This window comes from Arvicanthis niloticus, chromosome 30 (assembly GCF_011762505.2).
Source record: "Arvicanthis niloticus isolate mArvNil1 chromosome 30, mArvNil1.pat.X, whole genome shotgun sequence".
Lineage (NCBI taxonomy): Eukaryota > Metazoa > Chordata > Mammalia > Rodentia > Muridae > Arvicanthis > Arvicanthis niloticus.
Window position 1 is genome coordinate 22,693,844 of NC_133438.1, and position 25,268 is coordinate 22,719,111.

Below are 25,268 nucleotides of genomic sequence, written 5' to 3' on the forward strand. Positions count from 1 at the left end.
TGTATTCTGAGATTGTAATGTTGAATTATTCCTCATAGATCAAGCCCTATGTAAATGCTGCTCTTTCTGCAGAGCACCAACTATTCATACTTGATCCATACTGAAGAGCATGATAATATTAGTTTACTTTTTATCATGGAGTAATTTTTAACAGAAAAACAATACTTTGTAAGCTCTACTTAGGTGGGCTGTGTGCCCTTGTTGGCTGATTAGAGTTGAACTACCACTTAGTTTTTTTTCTCATGCAGAAAACGTTCGTGTGTGTGTGTGGGTGTATACCTTTTCTATTAGAAAAACTTAAAATTCTTGATTTTTACAAGTACTATGAAATATGGTTAAGGTGAATTTTTGATGATGAAATGAAAATCGTTTAAGGGACCATGTATATATTGGAATTGGATATATATAATATATATTATATATGAACCTTTGTGTGTGTGTAATTACATTTACATGATATATATATCACACACATACACATAAAATTTCTTTAAAAAAATAACTTCCTAGCCTTCCTGTTTCTCTTGACTTGGCTCCTAGTCTGTCTGGCATGGGCTTAACAAGGTCTTGTCCTTCTGACTGGGAATGTCATAGTTTCTGAGACTCGGTGAAGCCGAGAGTCTTTCTGCTGTTACCCTCCCATGGTCCCTGGTGGAGAGCAGGGTGTGCTCAGCAAGTGTGCACCAGCTGCTGCTGTTTTGGTGGTTCAGGGGTGTTGAATGTGTTAGGGTTACTTTGTTTCCTATTTCAAATATTCCTGTTGACACCCAGCCATCTTTGTGCTATGATTAGATGCCTCCATTTACATAGGAGAACAATAAAAGTAGTTCTAAATGATGCAAATGGTGTTCAGAATGATCCCTTTTGCTTTTTGTTCTCTTGTTCTTTAAAGGATATGTTGTGTTCATGGGCATTTTGTCATTCTAAAGAACTTGTAAAGAACTTGGTTCTTAAAATTGTCCAGAACCATGAATCCTTTCTGAACCGAGCACTAATGCTGTGTCCTGCCTTTCCTGCTTTCCCACGTGCACTTTCATCTGTGCGCCCTCTGCTTTGAACCTTTTTCCCCCCCTTTGTCAAAGAAATAGTGATAGCGATTATAGTTGGTATTGGTATGGAGCTATTGTGTCACCCCAGTGATAACACCAGGGAAGCACTATAAAAGGAAGCACTTCAGAGAATACAGTGCAGGAAAAAAGAGCGTGTTTGTAAAATGCCTGCTGTCTTCTAGATTGGGCCTGAACAGCATGTATTTGGATCATTATATATTGAAAACGAATTATGAATCGTCAACTTTTTCTTTGTTCACAAATGTATATATGTATGTATATATATTTGTTTATAAAATGAGTTCTATAGTAGCTTAGAAATTGTTTTTTGTATTTTAATAATGGAATGTGTATAAGCAAAGATAATGTTGGATAGAAAGGGAAGAATTAATAGGAATTTCTATGATAGTTTTTTATATATTTTGTACCTGTAATTATATAAGACTCTGTAATTGTGTAACTAATTTTCATGCTGTGGAAACTTGTCACATTTTGAGTGTATATACACATTTTTATAAAAGCTACATTGAAATAAATTACAATTCTGAGGTTTTCTTAAATCAAGTATGAAAACATTGTTTGCCCATTAGAAGTTTCTATAGAAATTTGATACTTCAGAGTAGTATTTTGATAATTTATCCAGAAAGTACTACTTTCATCTTTCTATAGACAAATAAGAAAACAATCCACTCGGGTGTGAAGAATATTTTCCAATGTATTTACCATTTATAGTTCTTTTTCCCTGTGAGATTGTGCGTGCGTATGTGTTTGTGATTTAATATTTTGTGCCTCATATAGAAACAAGCATTCATACAGGTTATTGAATATTGATTTCTGAGGTGATGGTGGGAGGGGTAAGAATTGAGTGCATACTTCCTATCTTGTCATGCCTGACTTATATTGTGCTATTTAAAGCAGAACGTTTTAGGTGTATCTGTTATACCAAAGTGAAGAGCCTGAGGATTCTCACTTAAAAAGGATGGTGGATGTGGGCAGCTGTTTACAAGTTGCAACCCTTGTAACTCTGAAAGTGATCTCTTTCTTTTTGTCTCCTCATCTGAACTGCTGCTATTTGCTTTTTTTTTTTTTTCCTGTCTTCATTAGTATCATCTTCTGTTGCTTCAGTCAGGAACCCAGCATCATCTTTGACACTTCTCTTTCTTACCTGCTACTTATAATTGATTGCCACTCTATGTCTAACTTATGAGTAAGCGTTCATATACACGTGCATGCAGATAACTAGTTCTTATTATTTGGGTTTATTATAGTGTACAAAGTGACTGATAATATTGAACTAGAATATAGAGACATTATATACATGATTACTATGTCCTGTATCTGATGAGCCACCGGTTGCATGCACAGCAACCACTCAATATGTAACTTGGTTTTACACGTGCCTCTATTAACGAGAGATTACTTACTATGTATTATTGCATCTCACTACTGCATTAACATTGAGCTCACAGGTGATAGTTTAACATAATACCTCATCTTGTGCACTGTATTCGCAACACATCTCATAGTTTTCTGGTACCCAGAGATTATAGACATGTCAGTATTCTGCTTCTAAGAAGACAGAAATAGAAAATCCTGACACCAAATCAACCATGAAAAGCACATGTTTACAGTATGAGAGCTGAAACAAGAAAATAGTGTTGCCATGTTTGGCCTCACCTGGGAGCTTATATCTGTGTGATGACTCAAATTGTCCAGTGCTCTGTGCAGGTCTGTGAGCGATGGCCACAGTGCCCTGAGGAGTGGGTTTGGGGGTTACCACCTCTGTGCAGGCCTGTAAGCGATAGCCACAGTGCCCTGGGGAGTGGGTTTGGGGGTTACCACTACATATGGGTGGACATTGGTATACCCAGTCTTTGGCCCATGAATCAAGGGGATATGACACACATCATCTGGCTAGTTCTCATCTTTAGTGCTCTCTTAAAAGCTGTTAGCTTTTGGAAGGACTGCAGAAACATTTAAGGAGTTTCTTGACTGAGTGCGTTTCCTCTTAAAATATTTCATACACCAGACCCAGTGTAATTCTTCTGAGATGTTCACATAATTTCCTCTTTTTTTTTGCCTAACTGCTGTGCTTTTATTTTGTAAGTCCCTGTACCTGATATGTTTAGTTAGTTTCACAGGTACATCTCCTCGGGCTTCCTCTTCTCTTCCCCTCTTCTCTTGTACCTGGCTCCAGTCTCTTCAGATTGGAGTCACTGTGTCTTCGTAGGTGTCTGAGGCTTGCTGTATTCTTAGTCCCACTGCATAGGAGTTGGTAGTACATCTGCAGACATACATACACTTTTTAGTTTCACCTTATAGAAACTGTAACTACCCCTGCAGACTTTTTCTCTTGTCTTTCCATATTTTTAAATTATTCTTCTTAGAAGTTTTAGTTCTTATTTTTTGCCTACTTTTTTTCTGTTTTAACTTCAGTAAATTTTAGCAATATATGTGTGTGTGTATATATGTGTGTGTGTATATATATGTGTGTGTATATATATATATATATACATATATATATATATATATATATATATATATATATATATGCAGAATTATATGTACTTATAGGCTACAGAAATTAGTCCTTATAATAATCGTTACTCCTGACTCCTATTTTGCCATTTCTTAAATTTGGCTTAGTTTGGGCAGTATTTCTTCTGTCACCCATGCTGGCTCACAGGTCACTGTGTAGCCCATCTGACTGCAGCTCAGGATGTTACTCCTCAGCTTTCAAGTTGCTGGGTTGACAAGTACCTCTGCTCTCAGCTCTTGTGTTATATTTTAGAAGATTTTTTTTTTTCAGTTTTCAAATCAAGTTTGTCAGTCTTCTCAAGATATTTTGTTTGGAAGTTTGGATTCATTATGTTAATTAATATGAGATAATTTATCTAATACCTTTGACAGATTTTTTTTTTAATCTTTAGTTTTGTGTCTTTGATTCAGTGACACTAACGGCTAAAAATAAATTTGGTTTCCCCACCAACATCTTTACCTTTTATAGAAAAGTGGGTTTATTATTAGCCCTGTTGGACATGCACTACGTTTTTCTCTATCTTGGGGATCTACTAATACTTTTGAATTTTGTTCAGTTTTAATATCTTGGCAGATTTTGTTTTTCTGATTTATTTTTAAGTAGCTTTCTTCCACTATTTAAGTTTAGGGAGTGGATGTTTAGTGATTATAAAGCCTCTTTGGAGTCAAGAAAACACTGTCTCCATGGATACAGAAGGCTTTGATAGTGTTAAAGTATTAGTGTTTCCATAGGTTTTTGGTATCTGTCTACTGTGATGTGCAGCCCCTAGAATCCTCTCTGGCATGCTAGGTTCTGTTTACCATCATTTTAAGATGATATCCACACATAAAATTAGTTTATATTGGTTAGTAGTTGGTTTAGAACTTGGCTGTGTATCTTAGACTGGTTCAAACTCAGGATCCTCCTGCCTGAACCTTCTCAGTGCTGGAATTGTAGGTCTGTACCACCATATCTAGCTCTCAGCCATTTTAAATGCAGTAATTTCTTGTGATTAGACCCCTTGTTGTCTTTTTTACTGAGTCTTTTCTCCTCCTTTCAGAATACCACAAAATAGTTTTTTGAGTTATTAGTACATGAATTGTGATTTTTGTGCCTTATATTTTCATGACAAATAACAGATTGAATCCCCTTGTCTGCTGGAGTGCCTTTCATGTCTTCTGTTCTTGTGTGTATATTAGTTACTAATTTTGTTGCTGTGATGAGCCTGCTAAGCAATTTGGGGAGTATTTGGGTCATGGTTTGGGGGTAAAATCCAGGAGGCCAGAAGCACAAGGGTCAGGTTATAAAAGCCTTTTTTTGTCTCCTAGTGACCCACTTCTTCACTGAGGCTGCACCTTGTGAAAGTCTCAAACCCTTCGAAAGGCCTGTCACCAGCTGGGGACCATCTGTTTAAACAGATGGGTCTGGGACTATCTCAAGTTTACACAGCTAGCTAGTCTGAGTCCCTTATCGCTCTTGTGGCTTTCTTTTATTTCCATCCTTCCTTTCTGCCCTGGAGTTTTCTTCCTGATCCGCTTTCTCCATCTTGTTGATTTTTGCCTTCTGCATGCTCAGATACATTGCTGTATGTGTGTGGTGTGTCTGGTTCCTTGCTGAGGTCAGGAGAACCATCAGATCTGAAACAAGCCACCACGTGGATGCTGGGAACCAGACCTAGGTCCTCTAGAAGAACAAAAAGTGTTCATTAACTGCTGAGACATTTTCTCCAGCCCCCTTTCTCTAGTTATAAAATCTTCTTTTATCCTTTAAGATCTTCTAAAATAAAATAAAAAAAAAGATTTATTTATTTTATATACATGAGTACACTGCCGCTGTCTTCAGACACACCACAAGAGGGCATCGGATTCCATTATAGATGGTTGTGAGTCCCCATGTGGTTGCTGGGAATTGAACTCAGGACCTGTGGAAGAACAGTCAGTGCTTTAACTGCCCCTTTAAGCTCTTCTTAGCTATAATGTATTTACTCTTGTTCATGTACTAAAATAAAAAGTATTTTCTCGAGGTTGGAGAGATGGCTCAGCGATTAAGAACACTGGCTACTCTTCCAGAGGACTTGGGTTCAGTTCGCAGCACCCACGTGGCAGCTCACAACTGTCTGTAGCTCCTGTTCAAAGGGGTGTGACATTCTCACACAGACATACATGTAGTCAAATCACCAATGTATATAAAATGAAAATAAATTAGATACTTTCTTTTCTCATTCATATTCTGTATTCTCCATTTGGTTTTTTTTTTTTTTTCTTAGAGTATCTTATAACTTCTGTCTCTGCCCATTTGAATATTTTTTATTTGAGGAAGAGGGAAATCTAGTTTTAAAAGTATATTTACTTCATATTTTAAATTCTCTATGTGTGTGTGGTTGTGTGTGTGGTTGTATGTACACATGAATACAGCTGCCCACAGGAGCCAGAAGATGGCATCAGAATTCCTTGGAGCTGAAGTTGCCAGTGGTTTATCCAGTGTGTGTTCTCAGAACAGTATTGCATCCATACAAGAGCAGGACACACTCTTAACTGCTGAGCCATCTGTCCAGCTGCTGGAAGTTCACTTTCAACAGCATCACTGAAGGACATTGGAGAGTGTGCATGGCTGAACTCGGAGCATCTTGTGTTCTTGACCTTGCTGTAATTTACTCTGGGTTCATGTTCAGCACAGCTTTATAAATATTTCATTTTCTTCCTTGGAGACATAACATAAAGCCCTTACCTTGAATAGTAATCGTGTAATTTCTAAAATAGTGGATTAATTGTTATCTTCCTTAATGTTGATAACTCTGTTAACATGTCTGTTAAAGCATGCTAGTAGAAAATATGCATAGCCTAAGAATGGGTCACCCGTACAGTTTTTATGCGTGAGCTGTTAAAAGAGCATATGAGAGATTTAAGTCAGGATGATCTGTCAGTTCTCTGATGTGTTTGTTTACCTTGTCACATCTGGGGTGGCTCACGCCTTTAATCACAGCACTCTGGAGGCGAGAGGCAGGCAGATCTCTGAGTTCTAAGCCAACCTGGAATACATAGTGAGTTCTATCCAGGACAGCCAGGGCTATATGTAGAAGGACCTTGTTTCAAAAAAAAACCAAAAAAGCCGCATGTTTTGATATTGACTTTGTTGTTTATTATGCAGACCCTGTGTAGTGTGTCTGTACCAGGTGTGACTGTGTAGACAGTGTTGTTTAATGTCTCCTTAGACCATGGCCCTGATTGAGTTGTTTCCTATGAGCGTCAAGCTCCTGTCTGAGATTCCTTGCTCCCCCTCGTGCTTTGCTCCCTTAGCCTTCAGAGTGAGAGGGGGAGATGGGGATGGGCAGTTGGTAGGAGCTGCAGCCTCTCGCGGCGATCTGGAAGTGCCCTGTGAAGGGTTAAGATGAGAGCTGTTACTACTCAGTTTATGTGACCTTACAGTACTGCACTGAAGTAGATCTCATCTTACTGCAGTTCTTTTTTGTAGGCTGTTAAAATAGGCATAAGCAAGTGACTTTTCTAGTTTTTCATTTTAAATTTATTTTCTTGGAAAATATTTCACTAATTTATCGATTACTGAGTATTTTTATTCAAAGAATAAGAAGAATTTATATATCTTATAAAGATAACTAAGAATGAATTGGTTCTGCGCTTAATGTTATGTGGGAGTTTTGAGAGGAAGTGGTTGAATTCAGTGAAGAAGCTTAAGTACTTTGTAATGTTCTTGGGTTCTCTTCATATATACACCTACACTGGAAAAATTGAAACATGAATTGCTTAATTTAAAAATAATTTACTTCAGACTCTTAAAGCTTTTATTTAATGTAGAATGAATTGCTTGAATACTACATAGACTTTCCTTTTAATCCTAATACTTTGTTTTTTAAAATTATCAAGATTAAAATTAGATCATATATTTATATACAATTATTTCATTCTATGGCAATTTTAAATCCTTTAGTAGAATAACTTTTGAATACATGCTACTTACTACTAAATACTTTAGTGAGGGATACAATGGAGGGAAAGGATAAATCAATTCAGATAACGCAGCATTTAATTACTTTATATTCCTTTTATAGAAAGACTTGAGAAACAAATGTCAAGTGTTAGGGGTATATACAAAGTTAAAGCACAGGCTCTCTTTCCCGTTGAGTTTTGAGGGCCTTGGCGGGAGCCTGGGATGGCTTCTCACTCCTCCCGACTGCCGCAGAAATGCTGGAGTTGCAATCATGTACCACTCCATCTAGTTTCCTTAGAATCGTGTTTCTAAGATTATATTTTTAATTATGTGTGTGTTTGCATGCACACATGTGTGAATGCAACTTACAGAGGCCAGAAAGAGCATCGGATCCTCTGTGAATGGAGTTACAAGCAGGTGTGAGCTAGCTTCCTTAAGTGGGGGCTGGTACCTGAACTCAAGACCCAAGAGAGCTGTATGTGTGCTTCACCCCTGGGCCATGTCTCCAACCCCTTTAAGAGCTTTGTAGCCGGGCGGTGGTGGCGCACGCCTTTAATCCCAGCACTTGGGAGGCAGAGGCAGGAGGATTTCTGAGTTCGAGGCCAGCCTGGTCTACCAAGTGAGTTCCAGGACAGCCAAGGCTACACAGAGAAACCCTGTCTCGAAAAAAAAAACCAAAAAAAAAAAAAAAGAGCTTTGTAGTGTTCCACTGAGGAGGTGTCTGGTGATTTTATTTATCCAAATAGCACATGAATTTAAGTCATTTATTTGCTAGTATAAAAATGTATAGTTGTGCAGTCTCTGTTACTTTGTGAAAGCTCTGATTCTGTTGTGAAGCTGAGAGATGAGAGGTGTTTATTAAACTGACTTACCTCTGACATTGAATTTTGAGTCCTAATAGCATCGCTGAGGCTCTTTAATAAAAGGTTTCATGTCACACTGGTGGGCGTTAATTTGTATGGAAGTTGTTACCTGTGAGTGAGCTGCCGGGTGCGGGGACAGATATGTGGTGCTTCTTGGGCAGTCATGACACCAGCTGTTAGTGTGCCTGAGAACTGTGGTACCTGGGCAGTTTCCTATTGCCACAGTACCATTTACCTGAGAGGACAGCATCTGCCTCTCAGGTTTCTGTGAGAAGCAAGCTCCCCTATGATACCGCGAGCACAGCATCTCACAGATGGAAAATGCTTAGGACGAGGCAACCAACCTCGCCTGGTTCTCAGAATCCCCTCTAGTGAATGGAGGCACTCGCTTTACCCGGCTGACTGCCTCAGAGACTTTTGCTTTAGATGAGCTATCTGCTAACTTCCACCACTTGCCCATTTTTTAGCCATCTAAACTGTGTTCTTTACTACACTAAGAATATATTTCTACCCCCTCAGGGAAATGTGAGGTGCCGTGTGGCTGCTGGGCGTGGGACTTGGTTTCTGTAGCTCAGTGCTGTTAACCGTGGAATCATGTTCACACACGGTTCTTAGGGTAGTTGTGATGTTCAGTGTGAAGTGTTAGGAACTCAGAGCAGGAAATTCATGGGGATATGCGAGAAATCTGGAGTTGAGAATAAATGAAGGAAAAGCCCGAGATTGCGTGCTGAAGAGCGGCAGCGCTTGTCTAGAGGGGGTCCTGGGTGGCTGGGCGAGGGCTTAAACTGTTTATTCTGTAGCATGAGAAAGGCTTAATTTTTCAGGCTGTCGTAATTTTGGCCTAACAAGCAAATTTTTGGTCTACGAAGCAAGTTTTTGGTCACAGCAATAGTATTAATAAATAAAATGTGTTTTTGTTCAGATATGTGAGTTTATTTGTGTTTTTTTTCCCTGTGTGCTTATACACATGGGGGCTAAAGGTTAGTCTTTGGTATCATCTCAGGACTTGCCCACTTTCTGTTTTGGAACATGGTCTCCCTCAGATCTAGGGGCTTCCTGACCGCTGAGCTAGGGTCTGCCTTCCCCCTTTCTGGCTTGGCTTTTTATGTAGATTCTGAGGGTTAAAACCAGGTCTCCCTGCTTTGCAGTAAGCACTTTAGCAACTTCTTTCTCGCCAAGCCCAAATGCAGTGGTATAAGGAATAATTTCTAGAGCACAATATCAGTTATTTCCCTAGTGACCAGGAAAAGTTGTTACTTAGCTCTAATGGCTACAACTTTTATTTTGTGTACCAGATTGTAATTTTGTATCAAAGTTTATGATAAAATCTAGCATACATCGAAATCTACTTACTGCCTGTGTGCATGAATGAATGTGTGTAGAGAATGCTTGTGTGTATACATGTTTGTGCATGTGTGTGTATCATGCATCTATGTGCTCTGCATGCGGGTGCCCAGGGTTGATTCTTCCACTTTCCTCATTGAGGCAGGAGCTCAGTCAGACCAGAACTACCCATATTGCTGATCTCGTTAGCCAGGGAGTTCTAGGAGTCACATGTTGTCTTTCTGATACTGTACCTACAGGTGGGCTGTCGTATCCACGGACACTTTCATGGGTTTCTGGGGATCTGAACTCTGCTCCTCAGGCTTTTGCAGCAAGCAGTTCAACCTCTGAGCTGGTTCCCCAGGTCTTGAAGTTTCTGTTTTCTTAAGTTAATGGGAAATCTGGTCCCAGCAATTCCGTCTGGTGTGTTCCCTTGTCATTAGTGGAGACAGGTGCTGAGTGATGGCTTTGATGGTGACCGGAGTGCAGCCGTACTGTTGAAGGAGGTGGTCTAGTCTCAGTCTCCGAGATGTGCTTTCTCAGGGTACATCTGATAACTAGAATTTTAATGTTTGCTTAGATTCACTGAAGTGATTTATTTGAAGTTGTTCTTTTGAAAATTAACACCAGTTTCTTGAAATTTTGAACATGTCAATGTGTATGGATGTGTTTGCACTTTATGGTGTGTTGAATGATTTTACAGGAACATGATTGGCAACAGAACAAGTACTCACCTCGAAAACCCTGCTGTTTTTATCTTAAATATTTTTAAATTTATAGTGTTTTGTTACAAATGATTTAAGCTTGAGAATTTGTTTCACATGAAAGGAGTTTATTATGAATTTAGCTTGAATGTTTCTAAAGCATAGAAATAGAAAGAAGCATTCCTCCTTTTGAAATTCTTGTCACTTTCTGTGGCGTGAAAGCAGTGTGTTTTTAAAGTAGACTGAGGTGGGCGTGCTGGCCTGACCCTGGAGTGGGTGTCTGGAAACAGAAGCAGGAGGACCTGCCTCAGATGAAGGGGTGTCTGCGTTTTGTGTGTGCTCTTGCAGGTATAATGTCATGCTAGCCTTACAGTTTTGTATTCTGCTTTCTCTTTTGATAACTGTTTTAAAATAAGGAATCAACTATACATTCAAACCATTAGGAAATCAATGCATTTTAACCCCCTTCTTTATAGTTACTGATTTGGGGGCTGGGTACTACATGGAGATCAGAGGACCTCTCCTACCATGGGGATGCAGTTTTCCTTGCTCAGTTTGCTTTTCTTTAAAGATTTGCATAAGGTTGGCCACTAATAACCGTAAGACACAGTCAATACTAGGCTGTTTTGAAACCGCCACTATCAACAACATTAATCCAAAACTCTTCAGTTTAGTCTGAGCGCTTTTGGACTAGGGGGAAAGCAGCTACCTTCTTTTCCACAGTATCACCCAGTGATCTCTAGGCCCTGACTAATGCTCTTTCACTCTGAATCCTCTGTGCCAGGCTTCATGATCTACATCCCCACAGCATTGCTCTCTATGCTGCTTCTATCAGTGGCTTGATAATGCCCAGTTCAAACAATTGCTTTCCTAATCCAAAGTCCACATTCTGGCAAGGGTTCCAGGGTGGAACTCAGGTCCTCATGCTTAGCAACAGGTGCCTTTTATGGCAAAGTCATTTTTAATTTAAAGCAAAAATTAGTGTTGTTTACAGTGCCTTCTCATCTTTCTGTGTACCCTTCTCATTTGAATATCAATCAATCTCTCCGTGTCCCTCTCTCCCCCTCTTTCTCCCCTCCCCCTTTTTCCCACTCTTCCCCCCTCTTCCCCCCTCTCCCTCTCCCCTCTCCTCTCCCCTCTCCCCCTTCCTCCCTCCCTCTCCCTCTCTCCCCTCCCTCTCCCCTCCCTCTCCCCTCCCTCTCCCCCTCCCTCTCCCCTCCCCCTCCCTCTCCCCTCCCTCTCCCCTTCTCTCCCTTCCTCCCCCTCTTTCCTCTCCCTCTTTCTCCCCCTCCCTCTCTCCCCTCTTTCTCTCCCCCTCTTTCTCTCCCCCTCCACCCTCTCCCCCTCTCTCCCCCTTCTTTCCCCTCCCTTCTTCTCTCCCTCCCCTCCCCCTCCCCCTCTCCCTCTTCCTCTTCCTCCCTCTCTCTCTCTCTCTCTCTCTCTCTCACACACACACACACACACACACACACACATTCTTGACAACTGGTCTAGCTTAAAATTCCTCTGATACTACAGGCTTGTATTTAAAAGTTGTTACTTGTATTTCTTGCATTTTAGTTGTGGGTTATGGGGGGCGGGGTCCCTGTTTTTTTCGGTTCAGTTTAGTAAGATTTTCCCATAGATAAGAGTTTTTATTTGTTCAGTACTTTGTAGTGATAATGTATGTTCAGGCATTTTGCAGTCATATTGAAGATTAATATCTGTGGCAGGGAGAGAGATTCATATTGACTAGGCTAAGCAGTTATTTTTAAAACTCAAACTCTAAGGGAGCAAACCTTAAAAAGTCATTTGTATGTACCTGTGATGAGCCTGAAACCACGCACTGAGAGGTAGGTGCTTAGACTGGCAAAGGGTGTTAGACCAGCTTGTGGGTAGACTTCTGAGCCCCACTTCTGTATAGAGGTAGTTTTATACCAGGTGACAGATGCAGTGGTTCTCAGTTCTTTTTCCTTTCCTTAGAGAAAGGTGCTGGTCGGCATCAGCATCTCCTGATGAGAGCAGTTTTCAGAGGGGCCAGAGCAGGGGTGCAGTGTTTTCCTTCTGTCCGTCCTTTCTTCTGGTGTATATGTATGTGTGTGAGGGGTATGTGTCTCTGTGTCATATGTCTTTTCTTCTGGTATATGTATGTGTGTGAGGTGTGTGTCTGTGTGTACCCCTGTCTGTGAGGTGTGTATGTCTTTGTGAGTGTATCTGGGAGGTATATGTGTCTGAGTGTCTGAGTGTGAGATGTGTGTGTGTGCTCACCTGGGTGTGTGTGTATCTTTGAGTGTGTGCGTGACATCCTTGTGCATGTGTGTGAGTCTGTGTAAGTGTGTGTGTGATCTGTGTGCAGATGTACTTACCTGTGGGCACATGTGGAGGCCAGAGGTGGATGTTCCACCTTGTATTTTGAGAGGGATCCTTCTTTGAACCTAAGGATGCTCTTTACTGGCTGGCCAGTGCTTCCCCAGGATGCCCCATCTATAACCTCAGTACTGGGGTTAAAAACACAGGTGGCCATACCTGGCCTTTACATGGGTGCTTAGGATCCAGACTTGGGTCCTCATGCTTGTACTTCACCCACATAAGCATCTTCTTATATCTGTGTTATTCAGTCCATCTACATCTCCCAGTGTGAGAACCACTAGGTTAGAGTTTGTGCTTCATTCCGTATACAGAATTATACAGTTTCATTAAACACTTGAATGCCTAGGATATTTCATTTACTGGACTGTATATTGTGTAGGATTTTTTTAAAAAAAGCAACTGTGGAACTAGTATAGACACATTCTATATTTTAGTATTTTGTACTATATAGTACATATAGAATGTGTGCATGTGTGCACATGCACGCGCACACACACATGCACATATACCACAAAGACACATAGCAAAGGCTTTTCAGATTTAACTCATAAGTTACTCAGATAGCATTTGCTTTTATCTGTGGTCTAAAATTGACAGCAACTCACTGGAATGATCTGAATGCCTCTTTCTAACCTAAAAATCAGCATGAACAGAAGACTGCCCAGGTATTATTAGTCTGAATGCCTCTTTCCAACCTCCTAAAAATCAGCATGAACAGAAGACTGCCCAGGTATTATTAGTCTGAATGCCCTTAAACTTGCTTTGTAGACCAGGCTGGCCTAGAACTCACTACCTCTGCCTCCCCAGTGCTGGATTGAAAGGCAGCACCACCCTGCATGGCAGAAGGATTGACTTTAACATTACCTTTTCAGAAGTATCTCAGTAATTCATGATCTGCCTCAGTAAACTCACAGAATTGAGGTATGCGCACCACATTTTCATTTCCTAGATATACATAACTCAAGGGTTTTTACTTTAGAATGATCCTGATTCAGTTGTCTTGTGAACACATGTCCGTCATTTGAGGAGGGGCAATCAAGACATAGGGACCAGAGAGGAGGTGCCTTGCAGGTGAATGAGCAAAGGTCAACGCTCACCTTAGTCACCTGCGTGATCTTTAGACATCTAATATTTATCTATAAAAGGTTAGTTTGACCACATCAAAGTTAATGATATGTGAAACTCGGTTCCATTTAAGGAGCTGGGCCTCAGTTGATCTGCAGGGAAAGTGTGCATGTATTCTCTCCTGAGCACTCCTTACTTGGCTGCTTCCTGGCCCTTCACCTTGTATCAGCTATATGAGCCTTAGTGATGTCAAGAGTTTAATAGCTTGTGTACTAATTCTGCTCTGTAGCCTCATAATCTGGTGTTTTCTGTGGAGTCTTAGCCCGTCAGCCCATGCTTCTGTCCTCATTACCAGCCTGTTGATTAGTCACCACCACAGTCTGTTAATGTATCTGATTAGAGTCTCAGAAGTCACAGGTTCCTGTTTTCATGGGTTTCCCTTCCCAACACTCAGTTCACCCCATATTCTAATAGTGCAGCTACTGAGGTTCCTCTTTTCCTGCATGCCACAGTGCTTGCCCAGCTCTCAGAACTTTCTTAACTGTGCTACTTTTTCTCCCGTCTTGTTTATCTTGGTGTCAGACACATCCCTCAAAATGAATTTCTACCTACTGTCCCTGCTTGTGTTCCTGGTGTCAGGATGATGTCATAGTTTAAACTGCAAGGCTCTGAAACACCCAGTGTGCAAGTAGAGTCTAGTGAGATAAACTTTTGGTGGCATTTTCTGTTGAGGTGGGGTTCCCCTGTGGACTGCTGTCATGCTTCCTGACCCCCTCTGTTAACTGTTTTCCTCCTTTTACTGAGTTCCTTTTGTCTTAGAATCATGGTCTTACTCTTTGGTCTATTTCTATCCAGTCTCTGCCACAGTGTCACTCAGTTGGAGTTTTTCTTCTTTGCATCATGAGTGACTTATTGCCAGTATCTATGATTCCGGCCTGTGTCCTTTCTGTTGGTAGTTGACTTGTCAAGGCACTGCATGTATCTGGATTCTTTCAGTTCCTCAGAAATGCCCACAATATAGACTACATACTATTTTATTGATAAGAAAACTAGACACAGAGATAACCTCCAGGAGACTGGTTGGAGTCCTTGACATGGGGTAGACTATTGGTATTCTGATGGGGTAGCAGACGTGCATGTAATTTATATGTACCGCGTTCTAGTCCTTGTCACCTAGGGGAGACAGTTTCGTAGTTTTTACTTCATAGGATCAGCAAATCTCTATTGAATGTAGAAGTTGGCTTCCTTGATTTCATATTCATGGATCTTGAAACAAAGAAACTTCAGTTTTCATGAAAGTTTAGGACATGTTTATAGAATGTAGACATGGTATGAGCCATTGCTACGTATATGAGGAAAGAAACTGTTGATACCATTGATGCCAAAGAATCCCAGTCTACAGACAGGAGTAGCAAGGTAGAGATGGGTTTTGAAAGATAAATTGAGGCCATGTTGCAAAGGCCTGTGTATAACAGTCAGCTTTTGTTTTTTGTTTTGTTTTTTCCTTGTACGGAGACACTGAATATATTTTAGTTTGAACATGAGTAAACGACTCTGGTGACAAAGGAAAGAGATGGCATGTTGAATAAGGGATAGAAGATAGGACACCATCAGACACTACAGACATCTGGTCCTCAGTAAAGTGAAGGACAAATCTGAGTGATGTTCATGAGATGAAAAGTAAAGGAAGTGGTGTTAGTTGGATAGAAAAAAAATGAAGAAAGGAATCAGTAGTAAATGAAGTTTCATGGTTGCAGATAGGAAAACATGACTAGAACTGCTGGTTGGGGAAGTGGTTTTGTATAATGTATGTGCTGTGCACTTAATTCCTTTGCTAATTACTCTAAATAGCTGTGGTTCTCCACTGAAGGAATGCTGTTCCACTGTCCGGAGAGATTTGGGCAGTGCTGCCAAATACTGATAATGCTGAGGACAGTCTATTCACAGCACCAAATGCTCACACTCAGAGTGTCAAATAACATTGAAGAATCCTATTGTTGAGAATTTGAGTCCAGAATAGATTTTACCCTGAAATACTTCTCTGTAAGAGGAAACATGTTCAAAGAAGTCACACTTACACTTCCCTCTGCCTTCATTTCTTCAGCAGAATAGCGGAACATTGAAAGAGCTGGAGTAGTTTTGATTCTCTAATTTATTGAGCTATTATAGTGGCATTCCCTGATTTTAATTTACTCTGTCTATTGTATAGAAAGTCTTGATTGATAGCTGTAGGTTCAGGTTTCCTGTCATTTTTCCTGACTTACAAATGTTACTACTCATTCTCTCGTAGTGACTTTCTCCCAGCATAGTCTCCCTGGATTTATACTACCAGGTTTATACTATCTTTGTTATGTGTTCTAGAGACTTAATTGCATAATTCTTAAGCAAATAAAACTGGGTTCAAGAGAAGGTAAACGTACTTTGAGTTTCTGCCTTGTGGCATGGTTCATGTTTGTTCTAGTATCTCTTGTATTTAAGAACTGAAGAAACTAAATGGGCATAGAAATGTCTAAGTTGAATTCTATAATTGATAAACTTGATTTTCAAATTACAGTTATTCTAAAATACTACTCAATGATAATCTATCTCTATAATGAAAATCTGATATCTTAGCTTCATTTGGGAATTTCACTTTTTGTGGTTTTGCAAATACGTGCATTTGGTTGTGACAAGGGCTGTGTCCTATACAGTTTCTGGTAGCATATTCTTAGTTTTCTTTTCATATGAGACTTGTTTAAATTGATAGCCACTGTGAGGAAATTATGTATCTATGGAGTATAAGTGAGAGCCTAAGGCAGAAGCTTGAAAATTTCTTTATAATGGTGTAAAGAAAATAAAGGAATTATAAAATGTTGACACATGGGTTTTTTTATGGGTAAATCATAGTTACCACTTTTAGTTTCTGTTGTTTTTTTTTTATCTCATCTTAATTTGCCCTTCCCATTTCTAAACAGTTTTTTTAGTAATTTCTAAGAATATTTAATGCTACTTATTTTACTCTATATTTAGTAAATGGAAAAGTCCTTCCAAAGCCATCTGTGTGTGAGTATGTTATGGGGAAGGGAGACAAAGACTAGATGCATAAACATATTTCTTAAAAGTTTATTGATTCATGGGGTCTAGAGAGATGGCTCAGAGGTTAAGAGCGTTGTCTGCTATTCCAGAAGTCCCGAGTTCAATTCCCAGCAACCACATGGTGTCTCACAACCATCTGTAATGAGATCTGGTGCCCTCTTCTGGCAGGCTGACATACATGTAGGCCAAATGCTGTATACATAATAAATAAATCTTTTTTTAAAAAAGTTAATTGGTTCAATAGAGTTGGTTCTATTAGTTCTATGGTGCTTTCTCCCCCTCCAGTTTTGGGTCAGATTAAAAGTGAAGTCTTACGTACTAAAGCACGTACTTTTATCACATATGTTATGTCCATTTCAAGTTTTTATCGTTTGTGTCTCAGAGTGGTTTATATGTTTTTGAGAACCACCATTAGATCCAACAGGATCCGTAACACTCACATGATGCCACAGTAGTCTCCTTTCGCATCCTTTACAAAAGTATACACTGAAAAGTGTCTTTGGTTAGGTCCCACATTGTAGCTAACAAGGAAGCAGGTCGTTCTGGAGGAAGCATCAGTTGAAGGGTAACTACAAGGGACAGGAGGTCCCTTTTCTAAGAATGCTTTATTACAGATGGAACTGTAGCGTGAAGAAAGTGAACTGGGTAGGCAGGCAGGTGATTGGTTTAGGGTGTAGACCCTGTCATAGTGAAATCATTTAGCTTTTGTATGTCCGTATACATCTGTAAAGTGAGAAAACCAGATTTGATGAGCTGAGTAACTTAGTTGTAACGAAGGATGGAACACATGCAGTTCTACCTGTTCTCCAGGGACTCAGTGCTAATCAGGAAATGTGCATCTTTAGATGCACCTTCCGAGGCCCTGGACTGCAGACTGGGTGGAGTGTGCATGACTTGAGCATGTGTCTGTATGCTCTTCTAGAGTGAATGACACCGTTACCTTCCCCTCACAGTACCCCGTTGGAAGTGATCTATACCTGATCGACTGAGCTGGGAACCGTTCATTTCACCTCACTGTGTGAGCGGAAACTGACACACTTTATTACCAGATTGCCGAGGAGAAGGGGCAGGGAAGCCATGTCACAGGAAGGGTTCATTCCCCAGTGGCAGCCTGTGACCACCAAGAACAACTTGAGAGTAGAGTTATAAAGGTGCAAGGTACTAGCTAGTTAGGGGAAGGCCAGGGCTGAGAAACCAAGGCCTGTTCTCTACCTGGTACTGCTGCTGCTGCACTGAGAGATTTACTGGAAATGTACCGCTCACAGTGAATGGATTTCCACTTACTTGGGAAGGATGTGATAGCCCCCCCCCTCTTCTCTGTGTGTTCATATGAATGTTTATGTGTATCCGTGACTGAGCTGGTGGTATTTTTTTGGCCTCAGTAGGGTTTGTTTTCCATCCAGCGTGGTGCTAATAATGAGGATGACTTTGTACGGTGTGAACTCTTTGAAGTAGTAAAATCTTGTTTATATTTGCATTTTTTTAGTTAAGAGTGACCTGTGGTTTTGTTAGCGTATTTAAGGATCATCTGGCTTAGAAAGAAGGAAGGCAGGCAGGCTAGTGCTGTGCTTTCAGTGGTTTTCTTGCCTACAGTACTGGCATCTTTGTGTTTATTTTCAGTTAATCAAAAAGTTGAAACATTGCATCTTGAGTCTTTTAGTATAAACACACAGCAAAGTAATATTTGCGGCATCCCTAAAAACAGTGTAAGATCATCCCACTGACTTCTCTATGCGTACAAGACAAGTAAAAATTACATTATTTCAATATAGTAAATATACAGTAATTGATGTTTTTCATGAAACTGGAAGGTACCAAAAATGAACTTGAAGGGAAGTTTAGTCTTGTGGGCCTCGGAGTGAGACTCTCATCTCTTACTATTTCTTGTTCTTAGAAGTCCAAGTCCACCTTGTCTGTCTCCTTTTGTTTGACCCAGTCAGATGTCTCCTCCCTCTTTATGTACCACTACTATATCATCACCATCATCACAAGACCGTCTCCACCAGTGTCACCATCACCAGCTGCAGCATCACCTTCATCACCGTCACTTAGCCTTTCCACCATTATCCTCACCAGCAGGAGCAGCAGCCGCACCGCCACAGCACTGTGGTCGTCACCGTCACGGCGCACCAAGCATCTCCAGCCTTTCCTCACTGGGAACTCTCTCTAGATGTTGCTTTTCTTATAAAGCCAACCCCTCTCTAGTGCTGCCTACAGTCTTTCCTGCGACATCCGCTTGTTTCACTTCGTTCTCAGCCTCAGGCTCAAGACCTCCTGCCTGCCCAGTCGCTGTGACTCTTTGCTGTCTCTGCTCCATGGTGGTTTCCTTTTGCCTGTATTAGGCCTCTGCTGGTTTTTGTGCAGATGGCTGCTTTACAGCCTCATCGCTCCCTGTTTTGCTCATTAAAGACTTTGGCCGTTGGCCGTCAGTTGTCTTCTGCCTTCTGCGGTCTTGATGATCATGCCCTACGATGGTGCATCCCAAGTCCAGGACTTTGCTCTGGCTTCATTTGCGGGGATACCACTTAGCCTCTCACCTGAATTTCCTTCCCCTCCCAAGAACTAGTTCACATCCTTGTTGACTCCCTTCTTGACCCTCAGGCCCTTCTTGTCATTTGATATTCTCCATTTCTCATGTGTCCAGCTTAGAGGTCCTGGTCTGTAAACACTTACGTTTTTAGAGGGCAATAATATCTTAAGGTTTTACTTTGCCCTGGCACCTGCCGGCTAGAACCTTGACCTTGCATGCAGCAGTCAGTGCCTTTTCTATTAATGTCTCATTAATAACCAAAGTATAAAGAGGGCCTAATACCCCTAAGTTTTTGTTGTTTTTAAATGTTTTTAATTGAAGTAGAATCACATCAGTTTCCCCATGCCCCTTGCTCTGGCCTCTTCCCGCTACTGCCCCTTGTACTGTTTCAGTGCACCCCCAGTTGAAAGCTCCTTTCCATTTATAATTGTTATGTACATGTGTATGTGTGTATGTCTATGTACAAATATTCATAAATACAACCTACCTGTTTTTGCTGTGCATATAAGTGCAAATTAAAACAGTTGTGAGGTTGCCTCTCATCCCAGTCAGAATAGCTAAGATGAACAAACGGCTGGACAGCACCTGCTGGGAGGCTGTGGAGAAAGAGGACAAGGACACTTGTTCTTCATTATTGGGAGTACTTATTGGTGCTGTCACTCTATGACTCAATCTCGAGAATCTTCAACCCCATGACCCAGCTACCCGCCTCTTGGCACACCCAGAGGACTCAACACGCACTCCTCAGACCCTTGCTTGGCCAGGCCCAGGACCACCGTCTTCACAGTAGTCAGGAAATAGAGACAGCTACATGTCCTTCAACAGGCAGAGAGCAAGAATGTCTAACATATCCACAGTGGAGCACTGCTCAGCTGTTAAAAAATGATGGCATTTGTAGGTAAATTGATGGACCTAGAAAAGACTATACTGAGTGAGGTAAGGCAGACCCAGAAAGGCAAGTGCTACAGGTTCTTGCTCATTGTGCTTCTGAGCACCTGGGGTTGGTTTGTTTGTTTTTTGAAACAGGGTCTCTGGGTAGCTCTGGCTATTATGGAACTCACTATGTAGACCAGGCTGGCCTTGAACTCAGAGCTCCTTCTGGCTCTGCTGGGATTAAAATATGCGCCACCATGCCCAGCTGCGTTGCTCTTTATGGATAAGACTATTCTTTTGTTATTAAAAATTCTTTTTAATTCTCATTTTTCCAGTCTCACCAGAAAAGTAGCTATTATATTAAAATAAAACAACCAACCCAAAAGAAGTGAGGAAGTCTCATCATTTCCTTCCTAGACAGCCATGTCTGCCTTCTGCACTATAGCTGCTTCAGCTCCACCTCGGTGTCCGCCCTGCTTCGGACCCTGCCCTTCCTGCCTTCCTAGATGTGTCAGTGTTGGCAGTGTGTCCAGTGAGCCCTGTTTCCCTTCCGGTGAGGTCCTGGACGCTTGTTCAGGGGTCCACCACTTCCTGTGCCTGCCACGCAGTATCAGTCACTGTGCACCTGTGATCCTCATCTGAGGTCTTTATGGCCACGTTGGATTCAGAACATCAAACCTGTGGGTTTGTAGAAGCAGTCCATGTATACAGCATGGGTCTGCCAGCCTGCTGGTTGGGTAACAAACAGACTCTGTACTCAAGTTCATTGCTCCTCCCGCCCTGGAATGGAGCTGTCTGAAATAAAGGCTTACGTTAGTTCGCGCTGGATTTTGCTTTCAGATGAATTACTAAAACTTGAAAGATGTTAGTGGTGACTTCCCAGTCACAGATGAAGAGATAGGGACATGTGCCTTCTGCTGTTTGGTTCATTCTGGATTATATTTTCTTCTCTTTTAAATGCTCTTGTAAACCACCAGTGACCTTTATCTAAGATAGTCACCTTGTTCTGAGTTTTCAGCCTCTTGTCACCTGATTGGTCAGCAGCCTTGGGTCCTGGGGTGCTGCAGGCCCCTCTGTTCCCTTTCTTGGTGTCACCTCTCCCTGGCTCCCTGTCTTCTGTGCACTTAAATGAAAAGTACTTTCAGGGCTTTGTAATGGAACCAGTTTGATTTGTTCCTTTGTCTCTGTTTTCAATGCTCTTCTATTGCAGGGCTGTGGAGGTCCTACTTGGGTTTTAATAAAGACACGGAGTTGTCTGTATGGTATAAGGTTGTTGACCTGTGTGCTGTGCAATCTCTCAAATAGCCTATCTAATGAAAGCTACTTACATCTCCACCCTTGTGTCTTCACATGGCTCTCTCTGCTCTACCTCCCTGCCTTTCTCCTGTTCTTGCTTCTGTCCTCCCTGCCCAGGCTGATGGTACTGCTGGTCCTTCTAACCCTGCCGTGTCCACCAGCTCTTTATTCTACAGAGCTCCTCCCTTACTCATCCAGTCTGAGCCAATCAGCAGCAGAGCAGTACCTGGTCCAGCCCCCTATGTTGCCTTTTGGCTGGAATTGGCTACTTTTTAACATGCTAGTCTCAGAGAATCTTCTTTCCGGCAGGTGAGGAAGGACACGCATTTTCATATAGAAAGCAGGTGATGGGCCTAAGAAAGGACAATACCAAATATCCTGCCAGCACAGCAATTAACAATTGCACACCTACACAGCCATTTGAAACAATATGTGTGCCTAGGGGGATGGGTTACCGTAACACTGTTACAATCCTGTGCTCATGAATCTCTAAAGTAGGCGTGCTCCAATTCAAGCCTCGCCTGCCTTTGGTGAAGTGCCTACTTGACACTTGAAGCTGTCCAAAGGTCTGGTTTCTGAATGTGTAAGGTCATAGTTTTCCTTCTCCTCAGCCGGCTGGCTTCACATGTCGTTACTGTATCTTCTCTCATTCCCCATGCTGTGCACATCCAGAACAGGAGTAGGGCTGGTGTGGCCCAGTGGTCCTGTGTGTTTGATGTCTTCAGCTTCACATGGTGCAGTTCCTGCACTCAGAACAGCTCTGTCCTACGACAGAGGCAGTGACCATCCCGCCTTCTGGAGTGGGCTTTGGTTGATGCTGTAGGCTCTTATTCTTCACTGACCGATTGATCTATTGGTTGGTTGATTGCATCTAGCTCTAACTCCCATGTGTCTAGGGAAGCTCGCTCTATTTCACATGTGCTGCCATCACGCCTCCGAGCGGTGACAACAATTAAGCTTTACATTTAAAAAGTGTTTTATGTTCCCTGGCTGGACTCTCTGAGCGCATTTTCTTCTTGTTCACCTTTGCATTTCAAGCAAATCTGGCCTACAGTGAGCACATAGTAAGCATTTTTCTTTTTTCTTTTTTTTTTTTTTTTTGGTTTTTCAAGACAGGGTTTCTCTGTGTAGCCTTGGCTGTCCTGGAACTCACTCTGTAGACCAGGCTGGCCTCAAACTCAGAAATCCGCCTGCCTCTGCCTCCCAAGTGCAGGGATTAAAGGCGTGCGCCACCACCGCCCGGCTGTAAGCATTTTTCATAATTATGTGCCTTAATTTATCTTTCCTGATTGGCATGGCACTTTCTGTACATGTGTTTACTAAGTGTAACATGTAGTTTTCGTGTGAATCCAGTCCTGTTGGTACTCCTTGAAAATCAATTTTTAAAACTAGAGAGTCATGTATAGTCAGTGCATACACTCATACCCTGCTCATGTATAGTCAGTGCAAACACTCATACCCTGGTCATGTATAGTCAGTGCGTACACTCATACCCTGCTCATGTATAGTCAGTGCAAACACTCATACCCTGCTCATGTATAGAGTCAGTGCGTACACTCATACCCTGCTCATGTATAGTCAGTGCAAACACTCATACCCTGCTCATGTATAGTCAGTGCATACACTCATACCCTGCTCATGTATAGTCAGTGCGTACACTCATACCCTGCTCATGTATAGTCAGTGCAAACACTCATACCCTGCTCATGTATAGTCAGTGCGTACACTCATACCCTGCTCATGTATAGTCAGTGCGTACACTCATACCCTGCTCATGTATAGTCAGTGCGTACACTCATACCCTGCTCATGTATAGTCAGTGCGTACACTCATACCCTGCTCATGTATAGAGTCAGTGCATACACTCATACCCTGCTCATGTATAGTCAGTGCAAACACTCATACCCTGCTCATGTATAGTCAGTGCATACACTCATACCCTGCTCATGTATAGTCAGTGCATACACTCATACCCTGCTCATGTATAGTCAGTGCGTACACTCATACCCTGCTCATGTATAGTCAGTGCGTACACTCATACCCTGCTCATGTATAGTCAGTGCGTACACTCATACCCTGCTCATGTATAGTCAGTGCGTACACTCATACCCTGCTCATGTATAGTCAGTGCGTACACTCATACCCTGCTCATTTATAGTCAGTGCGTACACTCATACCCTGCTCATGTATAGTCAGTGCGTACACTCATACCCTGCTCATGTATAGAGTCAGTGCATACACTCATACCCTGCTCATGTATAGTCAGTGCAAACACTCATACCCTGCTCATGTATAGTCAGTGCATACACTCATACCCTGCTCATGTATAGTCAGTGCATACACTCATACCCTGCTCATGTATAGTCAGTGCGTACACTCATACCCTGCTCATGTATAGTCAGTGCAAACACTCATACCCTGCTCATGTATAGTCAGTGCGTACACTCATACCCTGCTCATGTATAGTCAGTGCAAACACTCATACCCTGCTCATGTATAGTCAGTGCATACACTCATACCCTGCTCATGTATAGTCAGTGCATACACTCATACCCTGCTCATGTATAGAGTCAGTGCGTACACTCATACCCTGCTCATGTATAGTCAGTGCAAACACTCATACCCTGCTCATGTATAGTCAGTGCGTACACTCATACCCTGCTCATGTATAGTCAGTGCGTACACTCATACCCTGCTCATGTATAGTCAGTGCATACACTCATACCCTGCTCATGTATAGTCAGTGCATACACTCATACTCTGACTCATAGCTTATCTTTCATGCTTTTAATTTTTCTACACTGTCCTTGTCTCCTGTATTTACAGTTATCATAGACCTCATAGTATCTAATGTTCTATGCAAGTAAAACACAGGAAATGTTCCAGCAAATTTCAGCAGACTTTCAACGTATTCATCAGTTGATAAATCTCAGGGGATCAAAAATAGTTTAGCCATCTGCTAACTGACCAGATAGTTTTAGTGTTGTGAAAGGGTGTGGTCACAGAGGTAGATAGAGGATCTAGGTAGAATGTCAGAATAAGGCTCAGAGCAGAAACCACCTTGTTTCTTAATACTGAAACTTAACAGCTCAAAATTTGAAAGAGATCTGGTGGGGCTGAACATGGGTATCCAGACGGTTGGGGATTTCCCAGAACAGGAGTCTTTAGCTCACTGTTTAAAGAGAAGATATATTTATAAGACATGAATTCTGTGTAAATTAATCACAGTCTCTAATTTATAATTTGCCATATGTTTCTGGAAATTAATTGTGCTTTTATATTTTACTCCTTAATTAGGAAAATCAGTTATATCTCGGTCATCCCAGAGTGAATCTGAAATTGTGCCAAAAGCTGCTAAAATGACCATATCTGGGAAGAAGCAGACCATGGGATTTGAAGTGCCTGGGTAAGACTTTCAAGCCTCCGCCCCTTTTTAAAACATCTATGGCCTCTTAGAGCATCTTTTTCAATTTTGCATAATAAAGCACTGGAATTAACTATCTCATGGACTTTGTGTATAGCAAAAGACAGGCGGGGCTGAGAAATTAATTTTGATTCTAGCCTTGTCTTTGTATGACTCAGTAACTAAAATACTGCTCTGCAGTTAGAGAGATGGCTCAGTTGTTAACCATGCTTACCAGCTGTTTTTGCAGAGTACTCAGGTTCGAATCCCAGCAC

The 25,268-nt window shown here is 41.5% G+C and overlaps 1 protein-coding gene across 4 annotated transcripts in view; it reads left to right on the forward strand.

Annotated features, from left to right (window-relative positions):
- Positions 1–25,268, forward strand: part of Hbs1l (HBS1 like translational GTPase) — a 75,595-nt gene that overhangs the window by 15,446 nt on the left and 34,881 nt on the right. For all 4 annotated transcript variants that reach the window (XR_013108294.1, XM_076928100.1, XM_076928102.1 and 1 more), the window contains one exon: positions 24,888–24,996. Coding sequence is in view for 3 of the 4 variants with exons in the window: in XM_076928100.1 (XP_076784215.1) it covers positions 24,888–24,996 (109 nt within the window). In the remaining variant the exon portion in view is untranslated. Of the gene's footprint in view, positions 1–24,887; positions 24,997–25,268 lie in introns of those variants that run through there.